The sequence below is a fragment of the Callithrix jacchus genome, chromosome 4, assembly GCF_049354715.1.
Source record: "Callithrix jacchus isolate 240 chromosome 4, calJac240_pri, whole genome shotgun sequence".
Lineage (NCBI taxonomy): Eukaryota > Metazoa > Chordata > Mammalia > Primates > Cebidae > Callithrix > Callithrix jacchus.
Window position 1 is genome coordinate 120,262,362 of NC_133505.1, and position 13,713 is coordinate 120,276,074.

General features: G+C 35.0%; 1 protein-coding gene across 1 annotated transcript in view; it reads right to left on the bottom strand.

Annotated features, from left to right (window-relative positions):
• Positions 1-6,879: 6,879 nt before the first annotated feature.
• Positions 6,880-13,713, bottom strand: part of HDAC2 (histone deacetylase 2) — a 31,723-nt gene continuing 24,889 nt past the window's right edge. Inside the window, 6 exon segments of the mRNA XM_008994937.5 lie at positions 6,880-7,254; positions 7,943-8,000; positions 9,574-9,729; positions 10,494-10,624; positions 11,571-11,679; positions 12,227-12,367. Of these exon segments, the coding sequence (XP_008993185.4) occupies positions 7,224-7,254; positions 7,943-8,000; positions 9,574-9,729; positions 10,494-10,624; positions 11,571-11,679; positions 12,227-12,367 (626 nt within the window). The 3' untranslated portion in view covers positions 6,880-7,223.

Consider the following 13,713-nt stretch of genomic DNA (forward strand, 5'->3'; position numbering starts at 1 on the left):
TGAGCTCAGACACATCTAGCCCTTCCCCAACCTGGTGGTCCTTCCCTACCCACCCAGGTAGCTGAAGACAAAGGGCATATACCCTTGGGAGTTCTAGCGCCCTTCCCACCACGGGGTCCTCTGCACACTACTACAGCTGATGCTTTATAGAAAGCGCCACCTCCCAGCAGGAGGCCAATCAGTACAAAAATAGAGCATTAAACCACCAAAGCAAAGAACCCTCACAGAGTCCATTTCATTCCCCTGCCACCTCCACCGGAACAGGTGCTAGTATCCATGGTTGAGAGACCCACAGACAGTTCACATCAGAGGACTCTGTGTGAACAATACCCAATACCACCAGCCTGGAGCCTGGTAGACTTGCTGGGTGGGTAGACCCAGAAGAGAGAGAATAATGACTACAGCTTGGCTCTCAGGAAACCACATCCATTGGAAAATGGGGAGAGTACTAACTACATCAAGGGAATCTGACAGTCTTTAGTCCCAGACCTTCCTTCTGACAGAGCCTATCCAAATGAGAAGGAACCAGAAAAGCAACTCTGGTAATATGATAAAACAAGGCTCTTTAATGCCTCCAAAACAATCACACTAGCTCACCAGCAATGCATCCAAACCAATCCCTGAATTACCTGAAAAAGAATTCAGGTTAGTTACTAAGCTGATCAGGAAGGCACCACAGAAAGACGAAGCCCAATGCAAGAAAATCCAAAAAATGATACAAGAAGTGAAGGGAGAAAATATGCAAGGAAATAGAATAAAGAAAAAACAATTGGCTGGGCATGGTGGCTCAGGCCTGTAATCCCAGCACTTTGGGAAGCTGAGGCAGGTGGATCACGAGGTCAGGAGTTTGAGACCAGCCTGACCAACATGGTGAAACCCTGTCTCTACTAAAAATACAAAAATTAGCCAGGCGTGGTGGCACATGCCTATAATCCCAGGTACTCAGGAGGCTGAGGCAGCAGAATCGCTTGAACCTGGGAGGCGGAGTTTGCAGTCAGCTGAGGTCACTCCATTGCCCTCCTGCCTGGGCAACAGAGCAAGACTCTGTCTTAAAAAAAAGAAAAGAAAAAACAATCAAAACTTCAGAAAATATTGGACACACTTACAGAAATGCTAAATGCTCTGGAAAGACTCAGCAATAGAACTGAACATGTAGAAGAAAGAAATTCAGAGCTCAAAGACAAGGTCCTTCGAATTAACCCAATCCAACAAAGACAATGGGATTCTGTTAAACAACCAAACCTCAGAATAATCAGTGTTCCTAAGGAAGAAGACAATTCTAAAAGTTTGGAAAACATAATTAGGGAAATAATCAAGGAAAACTTCCCTGGCCTTGCTAGAGACCTAGACATCTAAATACCAAGAAGCACAAAGAACGCCTGACAAATATATTGCAAAGATCACTGCCCAGACACACTGTCATCAGGTTATCTAAAGTTATGACAAAGGAAACAATCTTAAGAGCTGTGAGACAAAAACACCAGGTAACCTATAAAGGAAAACCTACCAGATTAATGACAGATTTCTCAGCAGACACCCTACAAGCTAGACGGGATTGGGGCCGTATCTTCAGTCTTCTTAAAACAATTATCAACCAAGAATTTTTATCCAGAGAAACTAAGTATTATATATGAAGACAAGATAATTCTTTTTCAGACAAATGTTGAGAGAATTTGCCACTACCATCCCGACAAGAACTGCTAAAAGGAGCTCTAAATCTTGAAACAAATCCTGGAAACACATCAAAACAGAACCTCTTTAAAGCATAAATCTCACAGAACCTATAAAACACAAATAGAATTTTTTAAAAAAAAGCCAACAGACAATAGCATGATGAATGGAATGGTGTCTCATATCTCAATACTAACATTGAATATAAATGGCCTAAATGCTCCACTTAAAAGATACAGAACTAAACTGGTTATTCTAGTTAGAAAAAGAAAAAAGAAAAAGATACAGAACTGCAGAATGGGTAACTCACCAACCAACTACCTGCTGCCTTCAAGAGACTCACCTAACACATAAGGACTCACGTAAACGTAAAGGGATGGAAAAAGGAATTTCATGCAAATGGACACCAAAAGTGCACAGAAGTAGCTATTCTTTTTTTTTTTTTTGAGACAGAGTTTCACTCTTGTTACCCAGGCTGGAGTGCAATGGCGCGATCTCGGCTCACCGCAACCTCCGCCTCCTGGGTTCAGGCAATTCTCCTGCCTCAGCCTCCTGAGTAGCTGGGACTACAGGCACGCGCCACCATGCCCAGCTAATTTTTTTTGTATCTTTAGTAGAGATGGGGTTTCACCATGTTGACCAGGATGGTCTCAATCTCTTGACCTTGTGATCCACCCGCCTCAGCCTCCCAAAGTACTAGGATTACAGGCTTGAGCCACCACGCCAGGCCCCCCAGGAGTAGCTATTCTTATATCAGACAAAACAAATTTTAAGGCAACAGCAGTTAAAAAAGACAAAGACATTATATACTGGTAAAAGGCCTTGCCGAACAAGAAAATATCACAGTCCTAAACATATATGCACCTAAGACTGGAACTCCCAAATTTATAAAACAATTACTACTAGACCTAAGAAATTAGATAGACAGCAACACAGTAATAGTGGGGGACTTCAATACTCCACTGACATCACTAGACAAGTCATCAAGACAGGAAGTCAACAAAGAAACAATGGATTTAAATTAAACCTTGGAACAAATGTGCTTAAACAGATATATACAGAACATTTCATCCAACAACCATAGAATACACATTCTATTCAACAGCGCATGGAACTTTTTCCAAGAAAGACCATATGACAGGCCACAAAACGAGTGTCAATAATTTTAAGAAAACTGAAATTATATCAAGCCTTCTCTCAGACCACAGTGGAGTAAAACTGGAAATCAACTCCAAAAGAAACCTTCAAAACCATGCAAATACATGGAAATTAAGTAACCTGCTCCTGAATGATCACTGTGTCAAAAAGAAAAATCAAGACGGAAATATAAAAATTCTTCGAACTGAATGGCAACAGTGACACAACCTATCAAAACCTCTGGGATCCAGCAAAGGCAGTGCCAACAGGAAAGTTCACAGCCCTAAATGCCCATATGAAAAAGTCTGAAAGAGCACCAACAATCTAAGGTCACACCTCAAGGAACTAGAGAAACAAGAACAAACCAAACCCAAACCCAGCAGAAGAGAGGAAATAAGATCAGAGCAGAAATGAAATTGAAATAAAAAGAAAAATGTACAAAAAACAAATGAAACAAAATTCTGGTTCTTTGAAAAAGTAAAATTGATAGACCATTAGCAAGATTAACCAAGAAGAGAGAAAAATCTAACCTCATTAAGAAACAAAACAGGAGATAATACAACTGATATCACAGAAATGCAAAAGATCATTCAAGGCTACTATGAACACCTTTACACACATAAACTAGAAAAGCTAGAAGAAATAGATAAATTCCTGGAAAAATATAACCCTTCTCAATAGATGCAGAAAAAGCATTAGACAAAATCCAGCCTCCCTTTATGATTAAACCTCAGCAAAATCAGCATACAAGGGACATACCTCAATGTAATAAAAGCCATCTATGACAAACCCACAGCTGACATAATACTAAATGGGGAAAAGTTAAGCAAACCCTCTGAGAACTGGAATAAAACAAGTATGCCCATTCTTATCACTCCTCAACATAGCACTGGAAGTCCTAGCCAGAGAAATAAGGTAAGAGAAAGATATAAAGGGCATCTAAATCAGTAAAGAGGAAGTCAAACTGTCACTGTTTGCTAACAACATGATGATCATTTACCTCACTCCTACAGAAAACTCCTAAAACTGATAAAAGAGTTCAGCAAAATTTCCAGATCCAAGAGTAATGTGAATGAACCAGTAGCTCTTCTATACACCAACAGCGAGCAAGTGGAGAATCAAATAAAAACTCAATACTTTTTATAACAGCTGTTTAAAAAAAAAAACCCCAGAATTTAGGAATATACCTAACCAAGGAGGCAAAAGACCTGCACAAGGAAAACTACAAAACACTGCCGAAAGAAATCACGGATGACACACACAAATCTAAACACATCCCCTGCTCATGATGGGTAGAATCAATATTGTGACAATGACGGTATTGCCAAAGCAATCTACAAATTCAACTCAATCCCCATCAAAATACCACCATATTCTTCACAGAATTAGAAAAAACAATTCTAAAAGTCATATGAAATAAAAAAGAGGCCGTATAACCCAAACAAGACTAAGCAAAAAGAACAAATCTACAGGCATCACACTACCTGATTTCAAACTATACTATAAGGTCACAGTCACCAAAACAGCATGGTACTGGTATAAAAATAGGCACAAAGACCAATGAAACAGAATACAGAACACAGAAATAAACCCAAATACCTAACAACCAATTGATCTTTAACAAAGCAAACAAAAACACAAAGTGGGAAAGAACACCCTTTTCCACAAATGGTGCTGGGATAATCGGCTAGCCACATGTAGAAAAATGAAACTGGATCCTCATCTCTCATCTTACAAAAAAATCATGATGGATTAAGGACTAAATCTAAGACTTGAAACTGTAAAAATTCTAGAAGACAACATTGAAAAAACCCTTCTAGACATTGGCTTAGGCAAGGACTTTAAGACTAAGAACCCAAAAGCAAATGCAATAAAAACAAAGATAAAAAGCTAGGACTTAATTAAACTAAAGAGCTTTTCAATGGCAAAAGGAACAGTCAGTAAACAGACAACCCACAGAGTGGGAGAAAATCCTCACAATGTATACATCTGACAAAGGACTAACATCCAGAATCTACAACAAACTCAAATCAGCAAGAAAAAAACAATCCAATCAACAAGTGGGGTAAGGACATGAATAGACAATTCCCAAAGAAGATATACAAATGGAAAACATGAAAAAAATGCTCAACATCACTAATGATCAGGGAAATACAAATCAAAATCATAATGCGATACCATCTGACTCCTGCAAGTAATGGATGATCATGACCAAAAAGCAAAAAAACAGATGTTGGAGTGGATGGGGTGATCAGGGAACACTTCTACACTGCTGTTGAGAATGTAAACCAGTACAACCCTATGGAAAACAGTGTGAAGATTCCATAAAGAACTGTAAGTAGAACTACCATTTGATCCAGCAATCCCACTACTGGATATCTATCCAGAGGAAAAGTCATACAAAAAAGATACTTGCACATTCATGTTTCTAGCAGAACAATTTGCAATTCCAAAATCTTGGAACCCAAATGCCCACCAACCAACGAATTGATAAAGAAACTGTGGTATTATATAATGGAATACTACTCAGCCATAAAAAGAATGAATTAACGGCATTCACAGCAACCTGGATAAGACTGGAGACTATTATTCTAAGTAATTCAAGAATGAAAATCTCACTGATATGTGGTAGCTAAGCCATGAGGACACAAAGGCTAAGAATACTACAGTGGACTTTGGTGACAAATGGGGGTGGTGAGTGACAAAAGACTACAAATAGGGTACAGGGTATACTGTTCGGGTGAGGGGTGCACCAAAATCCCACAAATCACCACTAAAGAACTTATTCGTGTAACCAAACACCACCTATACCCCAATAACTTACAGAAAAGTAATAAAAAATTTGAAAAGCAAACTTACAGAATTGTCCATATGTAATTCCATCTATATGTTTCACAAACACTAAATACATTTCATTATCCCCCTAATGAAGAAACTAAGTTCCTTAGTTCCTAATGTCATAAAGTTTTGTAGATTGCTAGCTAAATATGTAGCAAAAGTACAAAAACATGGATAAAATATTCACAAACTTCAGAACAAGTGATTACTTCTTAAGACTAGTAGGGAGGATTACAAATGACAAAGTACACAAAAAGAGCTTCAATTTCGGTATATTTTAAGAAAAAACAGTGAAGTAAATAGAGCAAAAGGTATGTGTTAAATCTGGGCGGGTGCACAGCTGTTCATTACAAAAGTCTAGATGCTATTGTAAATGTCTGAAATATTTAACAGAAGCTGTAAAGAAATAGTTTTTAATTTTAATATTTTATTCCACTGAAGAGAAAGATTTTTGACCGAATTGCCTTCCAGCATTCTGCAATCTTTAATCTCAAAAGTATCAGTTTGGGCCTGACAAAAAGAGAGATTTCACTGATTTTGGCAAGTTCTTAAAATGTTTTTTCTTCTTTGCACATCTTAGTAGCAGGAATTACCCCCATTTATCTGCTTCCTGGCACTAGAATGTAAGCCGTCAGTGAAAGCATTTTTCCATCATATTCAGTTACACTCCCACAGTCTTAAAATGGGCAGACGCTCAATAAGTAGTTGTTGAATGATAAATCACTTGTTTATTTCCTTGACTTAGAAACCTGGATGTCATGTAAATAATAATGGAACCTGGATGCCACGTAAATGCAGTAAAAGAAACAGGTTTTGTCTGAATAGCAGGTTTCATTTTAAACCAACAATATAACACGGGCAAGTCTGGTCAACACCAGTTCTGGTAGTTTCTTCTTTCAATTCAGAACTTCCATTTCAATTTTTGAGACTCTTTGGGTCAGCTCAAAGAACTCCTATATCTCAATTGCACAGCCTGTATTATTAATTTCATACATTATAATGGGATATTAATCTTCACTGATACTAACTGGCTAAGCTACAGAGGGCAAGGTGGTAGAATTTCTATGGCAAAAATACGTAATTACTATAAATACTCTTCCTAAACAAACAGCAAATAGGTATCTTTCAAGCTGTAATCATCTTTCACCTACAGTATACTTAAGTCTACACAAATGATGTCACTAGCCTTTGAAACAAGATTTCATATTGTAATAATAAACAGACAAAAGACAATCCAAGTACAATTTTTTAATAAAGATAATTACAAAAGATGGAAAAATCAGCTCAGAAAGGCCAATTACTTCTTTAATAGATCAGTTTTTTTTTGACATAATAACTCACATCAATTTTAAATACTATCACATAAAGCATGGTGGAGAAAAGAAATTTTGCTTCATAATTAGAAAAACTCACAATAAAACTTGCCAAGAAAAACAAGAACAAAAAGCCATTTGAAAATAAATACAGTCCATGCCAAAGTAGTATAAAATGAAGCCAGAAGTCTTCAAAAAGAAAACATTTTCCTTTCAGTATTTTCTTTTTTTAATAATTTTCTGAAATTGGTGAGACTGTCAAATTCAGGGGTTGCTGAGCTGTTCTGATTTGGTTCTGTTAAAAGAGGCAATGTGAAATATTAAAAATGGCAATCTTGGTTAAAATGCACTGACCTATTCTGTTGATCAGGTCCTTTAGGCTCATGCCAAGAAATACAACAGCTGATAATGTCTTTAGTGTTTCTGGAGTAATTAATGCCTTAATCTTTCTAGTGATTTTATAATCTATTCCAAGATAACCTGTAGAGGCTGGAACAAAATTGTGTGGCCAAACATTTACATACTTACAATAAAATCCTCAACTGTTTTTACTTAAAAATTGTGCTTGATGTCAGCTCAGTGTTTCTTAAATTTACCTATCTGACAACACTAAAAAATCATGTACACAGAAATCAGAACACCACAAAAACCATTAAGTGCACGTATAAAAGATAATAGCAAAAAATGGTCTCAGATAAACTGTGTACAAAAACAAACTGATGGATTTAGTTATACTGATTAATACCAGTCTTTTGGTAGGTTTTAAAGGCAATAGATAAGGAGTCAAACAGATACATACAAACCAATAGGTAAGATGGCATATGTCTTATATACCAATACAGACTAAAATTCAGAGCATCACATAATGATATTCTGAGGTTCAGTCTAGTATTTCTAAAGTGTGTACACAAACACACAGACACCCCAACATGTTTAGTATTTTTATAATATGTAAAAAGTATTTGATAAGAAATATCATTTACCCTTTGGTATCTGTTTTTTCACCACTGTTGTCCTTGGATTTATCTTCTTCTTTAACATCTAAAAATAAAGATTGGAAAAAGATTAAAACCTATTTTGAAATATAAAATATATATACATATTATTTTAAAATATACTTTATTTTTAAAATATAAAAAGCCATCATTCAATCTTATTATTCAATCTAAATACGCTTTGTGTTGGATGTTTCCTAAACAATGGCAGAACAAGCTTTCAATAGTCATAGGACTGGGGAGGGAAGAGAAAACGTGGCCCTAACTCTAGATTTTGACCTATAATTTTTTAAAAAATGCTTTTTGTGGTAGTATTTCATTTTTCTGTAGGATGAAGAATTTTAACAATTGCAAGGCCGTATCAGAAGAGCCTCATCACCAAATAGAGGGTTTATTTCTTAAGCACAGGAAAGATTAAGATTTTAAAAATAAGATCACAAAAAAAAAAAAAAAAGACAAGATATATTGACAATGAAAGAAAAGGAAAAAAGCTAGAAAAATCCTACAGCTAAAGTTAAGTCCTTCTTAACCTCAGTCATGGCTCAACTTTGGATGTCAATCAGTATTCAAATACAGACTGAAGCTATCATTGTAACACATTGGGAAGTTAAAACTATAAAATGGTAGATAAAGAACTATATGCAGCCTACTGACAAGTGAATCCATAAGTAAAAGAACAGAACTAGATATGTCAGATGTTATAGATTCCCAACTTTCTAGTTAAAAGTTAAAAAAAAAGAGCCACCTTAACTCACATAACTCCAATTTGATAGATACAGGAAAAGTTGGATCAGTATCTCTAAATCATTTTTTTTCACATGCTACAGGATCAAAATTAACAGATTAAATGTGTGCTCATCACCATTATTTGCATTAGGAAATGCATCAAGTGCTGAGAATACATATATTTAAGATACTGTGTTCCCTAGCCATGAGCAGCTCTATCTAGCAGGGAGACAAAATCCTATAGTATGATGTGTCAAATAAAATGGCAGAGGCATGTGTAAGTTTTCTGGGAATTCATATGAAAGGTAACAGATTCCAGTGGCAAATTCAATTGCATAAAGCTGACACAGCGTTTTAAAGTAAGGCAATGTATCAAAGTATTATCTTCTCCCTAACCCAGGTTCCCAAATCCCCTATCTTTCCTCAGAGTTTTTAATGTTTTCTTCAATTTTTGAACAAAATCCATTGTTTCGACCTTTTTCAAAATGGCAAAATTGGTCTAAGGATAATGTAACTCTTCTTTGTGGTTTCTCCCATTAAATAAGGTTTAGGTAATTAAAATTTACCTTATAAGTTCAGTTCTGACCATAGATTCATCATTAATTATTTTGTCCTCTTTCTTACCCAATCTATATTCACAGTGCAATTTCACTATTTTAAATCTGTATTATCAAGAAGATAACAAGGTTTAAGCAAATAGAAACAATAACATGTATATTAAAGCTTTTAAGAGCTAAGTACCATTTATATGTAAGAAAATAAAGTGTCATCTACCTAGCACACTTCCTCCTTTGATACTTGTGAAACTGACCTCAAAATCTCATAAAAATTACACTGTAGCTCAATTTTAAAAATTTACAATTAAAACACAATTACCAAGAAACAAATCTGACCTGCTTTTTTGTCCTCTGTTTCTTTCTTATCTTCTTCAATTCTAGCCTTTTTAGCTCCTTTCTTATGATCAGCCACATTTCTTCGACCTCCTTCTCCTTCATCCTCAGAATCTGAGAATTCTTCATCACAAGCTATCCGCTTGTCTGATGCTCGAACTGCACAAAAGATTTTAATAAATTTTGACAAAAACAGTCACAGGCTTTATAATCATTACAGCACACTCATACAAATGCACTAACAAGTTACCACATTTAAAGGTAAAGGATAACAGATGCCTAGTGATTTTAAGATTTGAACAGAATGAATGGTTTGCTTAATACTGAAAATTCTGCTTTCACATACGAAAAAATGGTTCAAAAACACATAATAAGACTTGGGGGAATCTCATTTTTTTTTTTTTTCTTTTAAAATGCTTTTAAAAATTTCAGAAGGAAAAAAAGTGTGTTTTTCTAATAGGGGATGGGAATAATGTCATTACTTAAAAAGTAGTATTTTATTACAGAGCTGAGAGGTAAAGCAGACCAAAGAGATAATACTAATACCAAATACACTAGTTTATACCATTAAACATACCATTATGCTACAATCTTAACAATCATATTAAGTGTAATGAGAAGTTATAAAATCAAACAGATGTTTAGATATTTAGTTCATCCTACTTTAGATAAATACGTCTTCTCATTAAGTTCCAAATATAGTAAAGCGGACAATTTTTGAAAACTTTCAATCATATATATATATCCAGTCATATAAACCGAAACTGCTGACTCTCAAATCAGGTTTTGAGACATCACATCAGAAAGCTAAATCTCTAAAAATTAAGTCATTAACATGACTTATAGTGAAGTTCTTAGGCCACTAAAACCTTCAATTTGAAGTATCATTTTGACAAACCAGTAAAGTCAAGGCATTATCTTACTAGAAATTCTCTTGTCTGGATCTTCTCCATCTTCATCGCCACTGTCTTCATGAACAGCATCTTCTGGGATAGCTTGCATCTGGACACCAGGTGCGTGAGGTAACATGCGCAAATTTTCAAATAAACGCTGCCTAATTTACACATGCAAAGTTTATTAGACAAAATGCAGTTTTTTGCAATTCTTCTTATATGCAAGAGAAAATACTTGGCAAAAAATTTAATCTTTGATCTAGCTAAACCTATAAATTAAAAGGAAGGTCTCTCTCTCTTGCCCAGACTAGAGGCCAGTGGGAATATAACAGCTCACTGCGGCCTTGAACTCCTGGCAACCCACCAGCCTCAGCCTCTGCACTAGGACTACAACCATGCCCGGCTAATTTTTAAGTTTTTTGCAAACAAGGTCTTACTATTTTGCCCAGGCTGGTCAAAAATTCCTTATCTAAAACTAACTGTCCTCCTGCCCTGGACTTCCAAAGCATTAGGATTACAAGCATGGGCCACCTTGGCTGGCCAAGGAGACACTATTTTAGTCCCACATTTCAATGATGAGAAAACATAAGCACAAGGGCAAGTGAACTTATCAAATGTCATACAGCTTGTTTGTGGTACAGAGGTGACTCAAACCCATGCTATGTACTATAATGTCTCTACTTGGCTTGTGGACATAAAGCTTTAAAACAGTATTTCAGACAATGAAAATAACTTACAGTGCCCCTTGCAATTTTAAAATACATTTCAACTAATAAAAAAAATGCTGTCCATTAACTGAAGAAATTAAATGGTTGAACATGGTGGCTCATGCCTGTAATCTCAGCACTTTTGAGAGGCAAGGTGAGAGGATCATTTGAAGCCAGGAGTTTGAGACCAGCCTGGGCAACAAAGCAATACCAGATCCTTACAAAAAATTTAAAAATTAAAAAATATATATATATCAGTAACTTATGTTTCAAATCCTTTAGAAAAAGACAAGAAAAATATCTAATAATGTTTAAAGGACACATCATACTTGACCCTCTAAAACATCCTAAATCTTTGTTAAGACAAAATGTTTATCTAAACAATTCAATAATTTCTTACTTTATCTTTTCCATATATTCTGGAGTGTTCTGGTTTGTCATATTTGAAGGACTAATATGCAGTTTGAAGTCTGGTCCAAAATACTCAAAGTAATCATTATATGGCAACTCTAATGAAAACAACAAAATTAAGTTACATATTACAAAAGCTTAGTTTTCACAAAAATCCATGCACAGAATCCAGATTTAGGTAGTAAAATATTTCCAAAGAAACTGTTTAAAGGAAATGTGAACACAAAGTGAATGTTCTCCTATTTATAAAGAATGGCACTTAATTTAACCGTTCATCCATCTATTTCTATATACAGACAGCCTCTGACTTTCAACAGCTTGACTTACAGGTTTCTGGCTTTCTTGTTACAACTTCAATGTCATGTATTCAATAAATTACATGAGATAGTCAACACTTTATTTTTATAAAACAAGCTCAATATTAGATTATTTTGTCCAATTGTAGGTTAACCTAAGTGTTCTGATCACGTTTAAAGTAGGCTGTGTTAAGTCATGATGTGTGCTAGGTTAGGTGTATTATATCAATTTTCTACTTATCATACTTTCATCTTATGATGGGTTTATCAAGACCTAATTGTAACATAAGTGGGGGAGAATCTGTATTGACAGTTCATACTATAAAGATATCATAATAAGAACACTTACCATTGGGAATCTCACAATCAAGGGCAACTGCAGTCTCATATGTCCAACATCGAGCAACATTACGGATTGTGTATCCACCTCCTCCAAGCATCAGTAACGGTAAGTTAAAAGTTTTTACAACTTCTACACATTTAGCATGACCTAAGACAAGAAGATGTGGGTAACAACAAAATCTACATACTGTAACAGCTTGAAAAATAAATTTTAAAAGATAATAAATGCAAAGAAAATGTTATTCAACCAAAATGGGTTTTCTAAATATTTAAAAAATAAAAATGTAAAAAGTTTCAAGTCTAAAACTCCTTTCCAAACCTGTTTCACACAGTATCACATATTAAAAAATTAAGACATAACTAGCTATTTTTGCAAGTGTCCATGATGGAAGAGTCAAGTACGCAACTATATTAAGATTATGACACAAATATACACTTATTTTATTAACACAGAAAGATGTTCATGTAGGGAAACATGGTGAAAACAATCAGATTACATTAAATCATTATATATAATCTAAATTTTATTACCATTTCTTTCCCTATGGACATCTATAAAATTATTATGGAAAGTTATACAAGATAGTTTAACCCTGAATTAACTTTAGGTAGTGGTATTATGAGTAATTTTCATAACCTACTTAAGAGTTAAAAATATCTATTACTAGGGAGGCCGAGGCGGGTGGATCATGAGGTCAAGAGATTGAGACCATCCTGGTCAACATGGTGAAATCCCATCTCTACTAAAAATACAAAAAATTAGCTGGGCATGGTGGCGCATGCCTGTAATCCCAGCTACTCAGGAGACTGAGGCAGGAGAATTGCCTGAACCCAGGAGGCAGAGGTCACGTGAGCCGGGTAACAAGAGTGAAACTCCGTCTCAAAAAAAAAAAATCTATTACTATTTTTGAAAACTACAATCAACTTCTATGTGTAAAAATTTAAATACAATATTAATAGTAAACCTAACATAAAAGCGAGTATTTTCTCTGGATAAATGTCATATAATTCAATAATCATTTATAAGTTACCAGTAAGTTCCCTTCCCAGAATATTACAGTTAGGCACATAACTCAATCTTTAAAGAAAATCCTTCAATTACAAAAGACATTCATGCATACTGAAGATTATTCAGAAAAAAATTAAAAAGAGACAACAAAAAAAATAATCACCTAAAAACCACATTATTAAAAAATTGTTTTTCTATATTTCCTTCTAATTCAGAGTTAATTTTACCAAGTTTATCTGTTCTCTTCATGTAACTGTATACTGTGGGAATTTTCATTAAACATTTTTCAATAGTTGCATTATGTGATTCACATAATTGCAGCAACCAATTTTTAATACTGCTACTAGAAAAGTTTCTCACAATAGATAAAAAGCATTTCAATATTTTTAAAGACAAAACAAACATACAAAAAGTTAACTTACAGGCTTCCAAGTAAAGATAGCTAGTTAAACAAAGATGTTTACTTTTCCTTCATCCCAAAACTT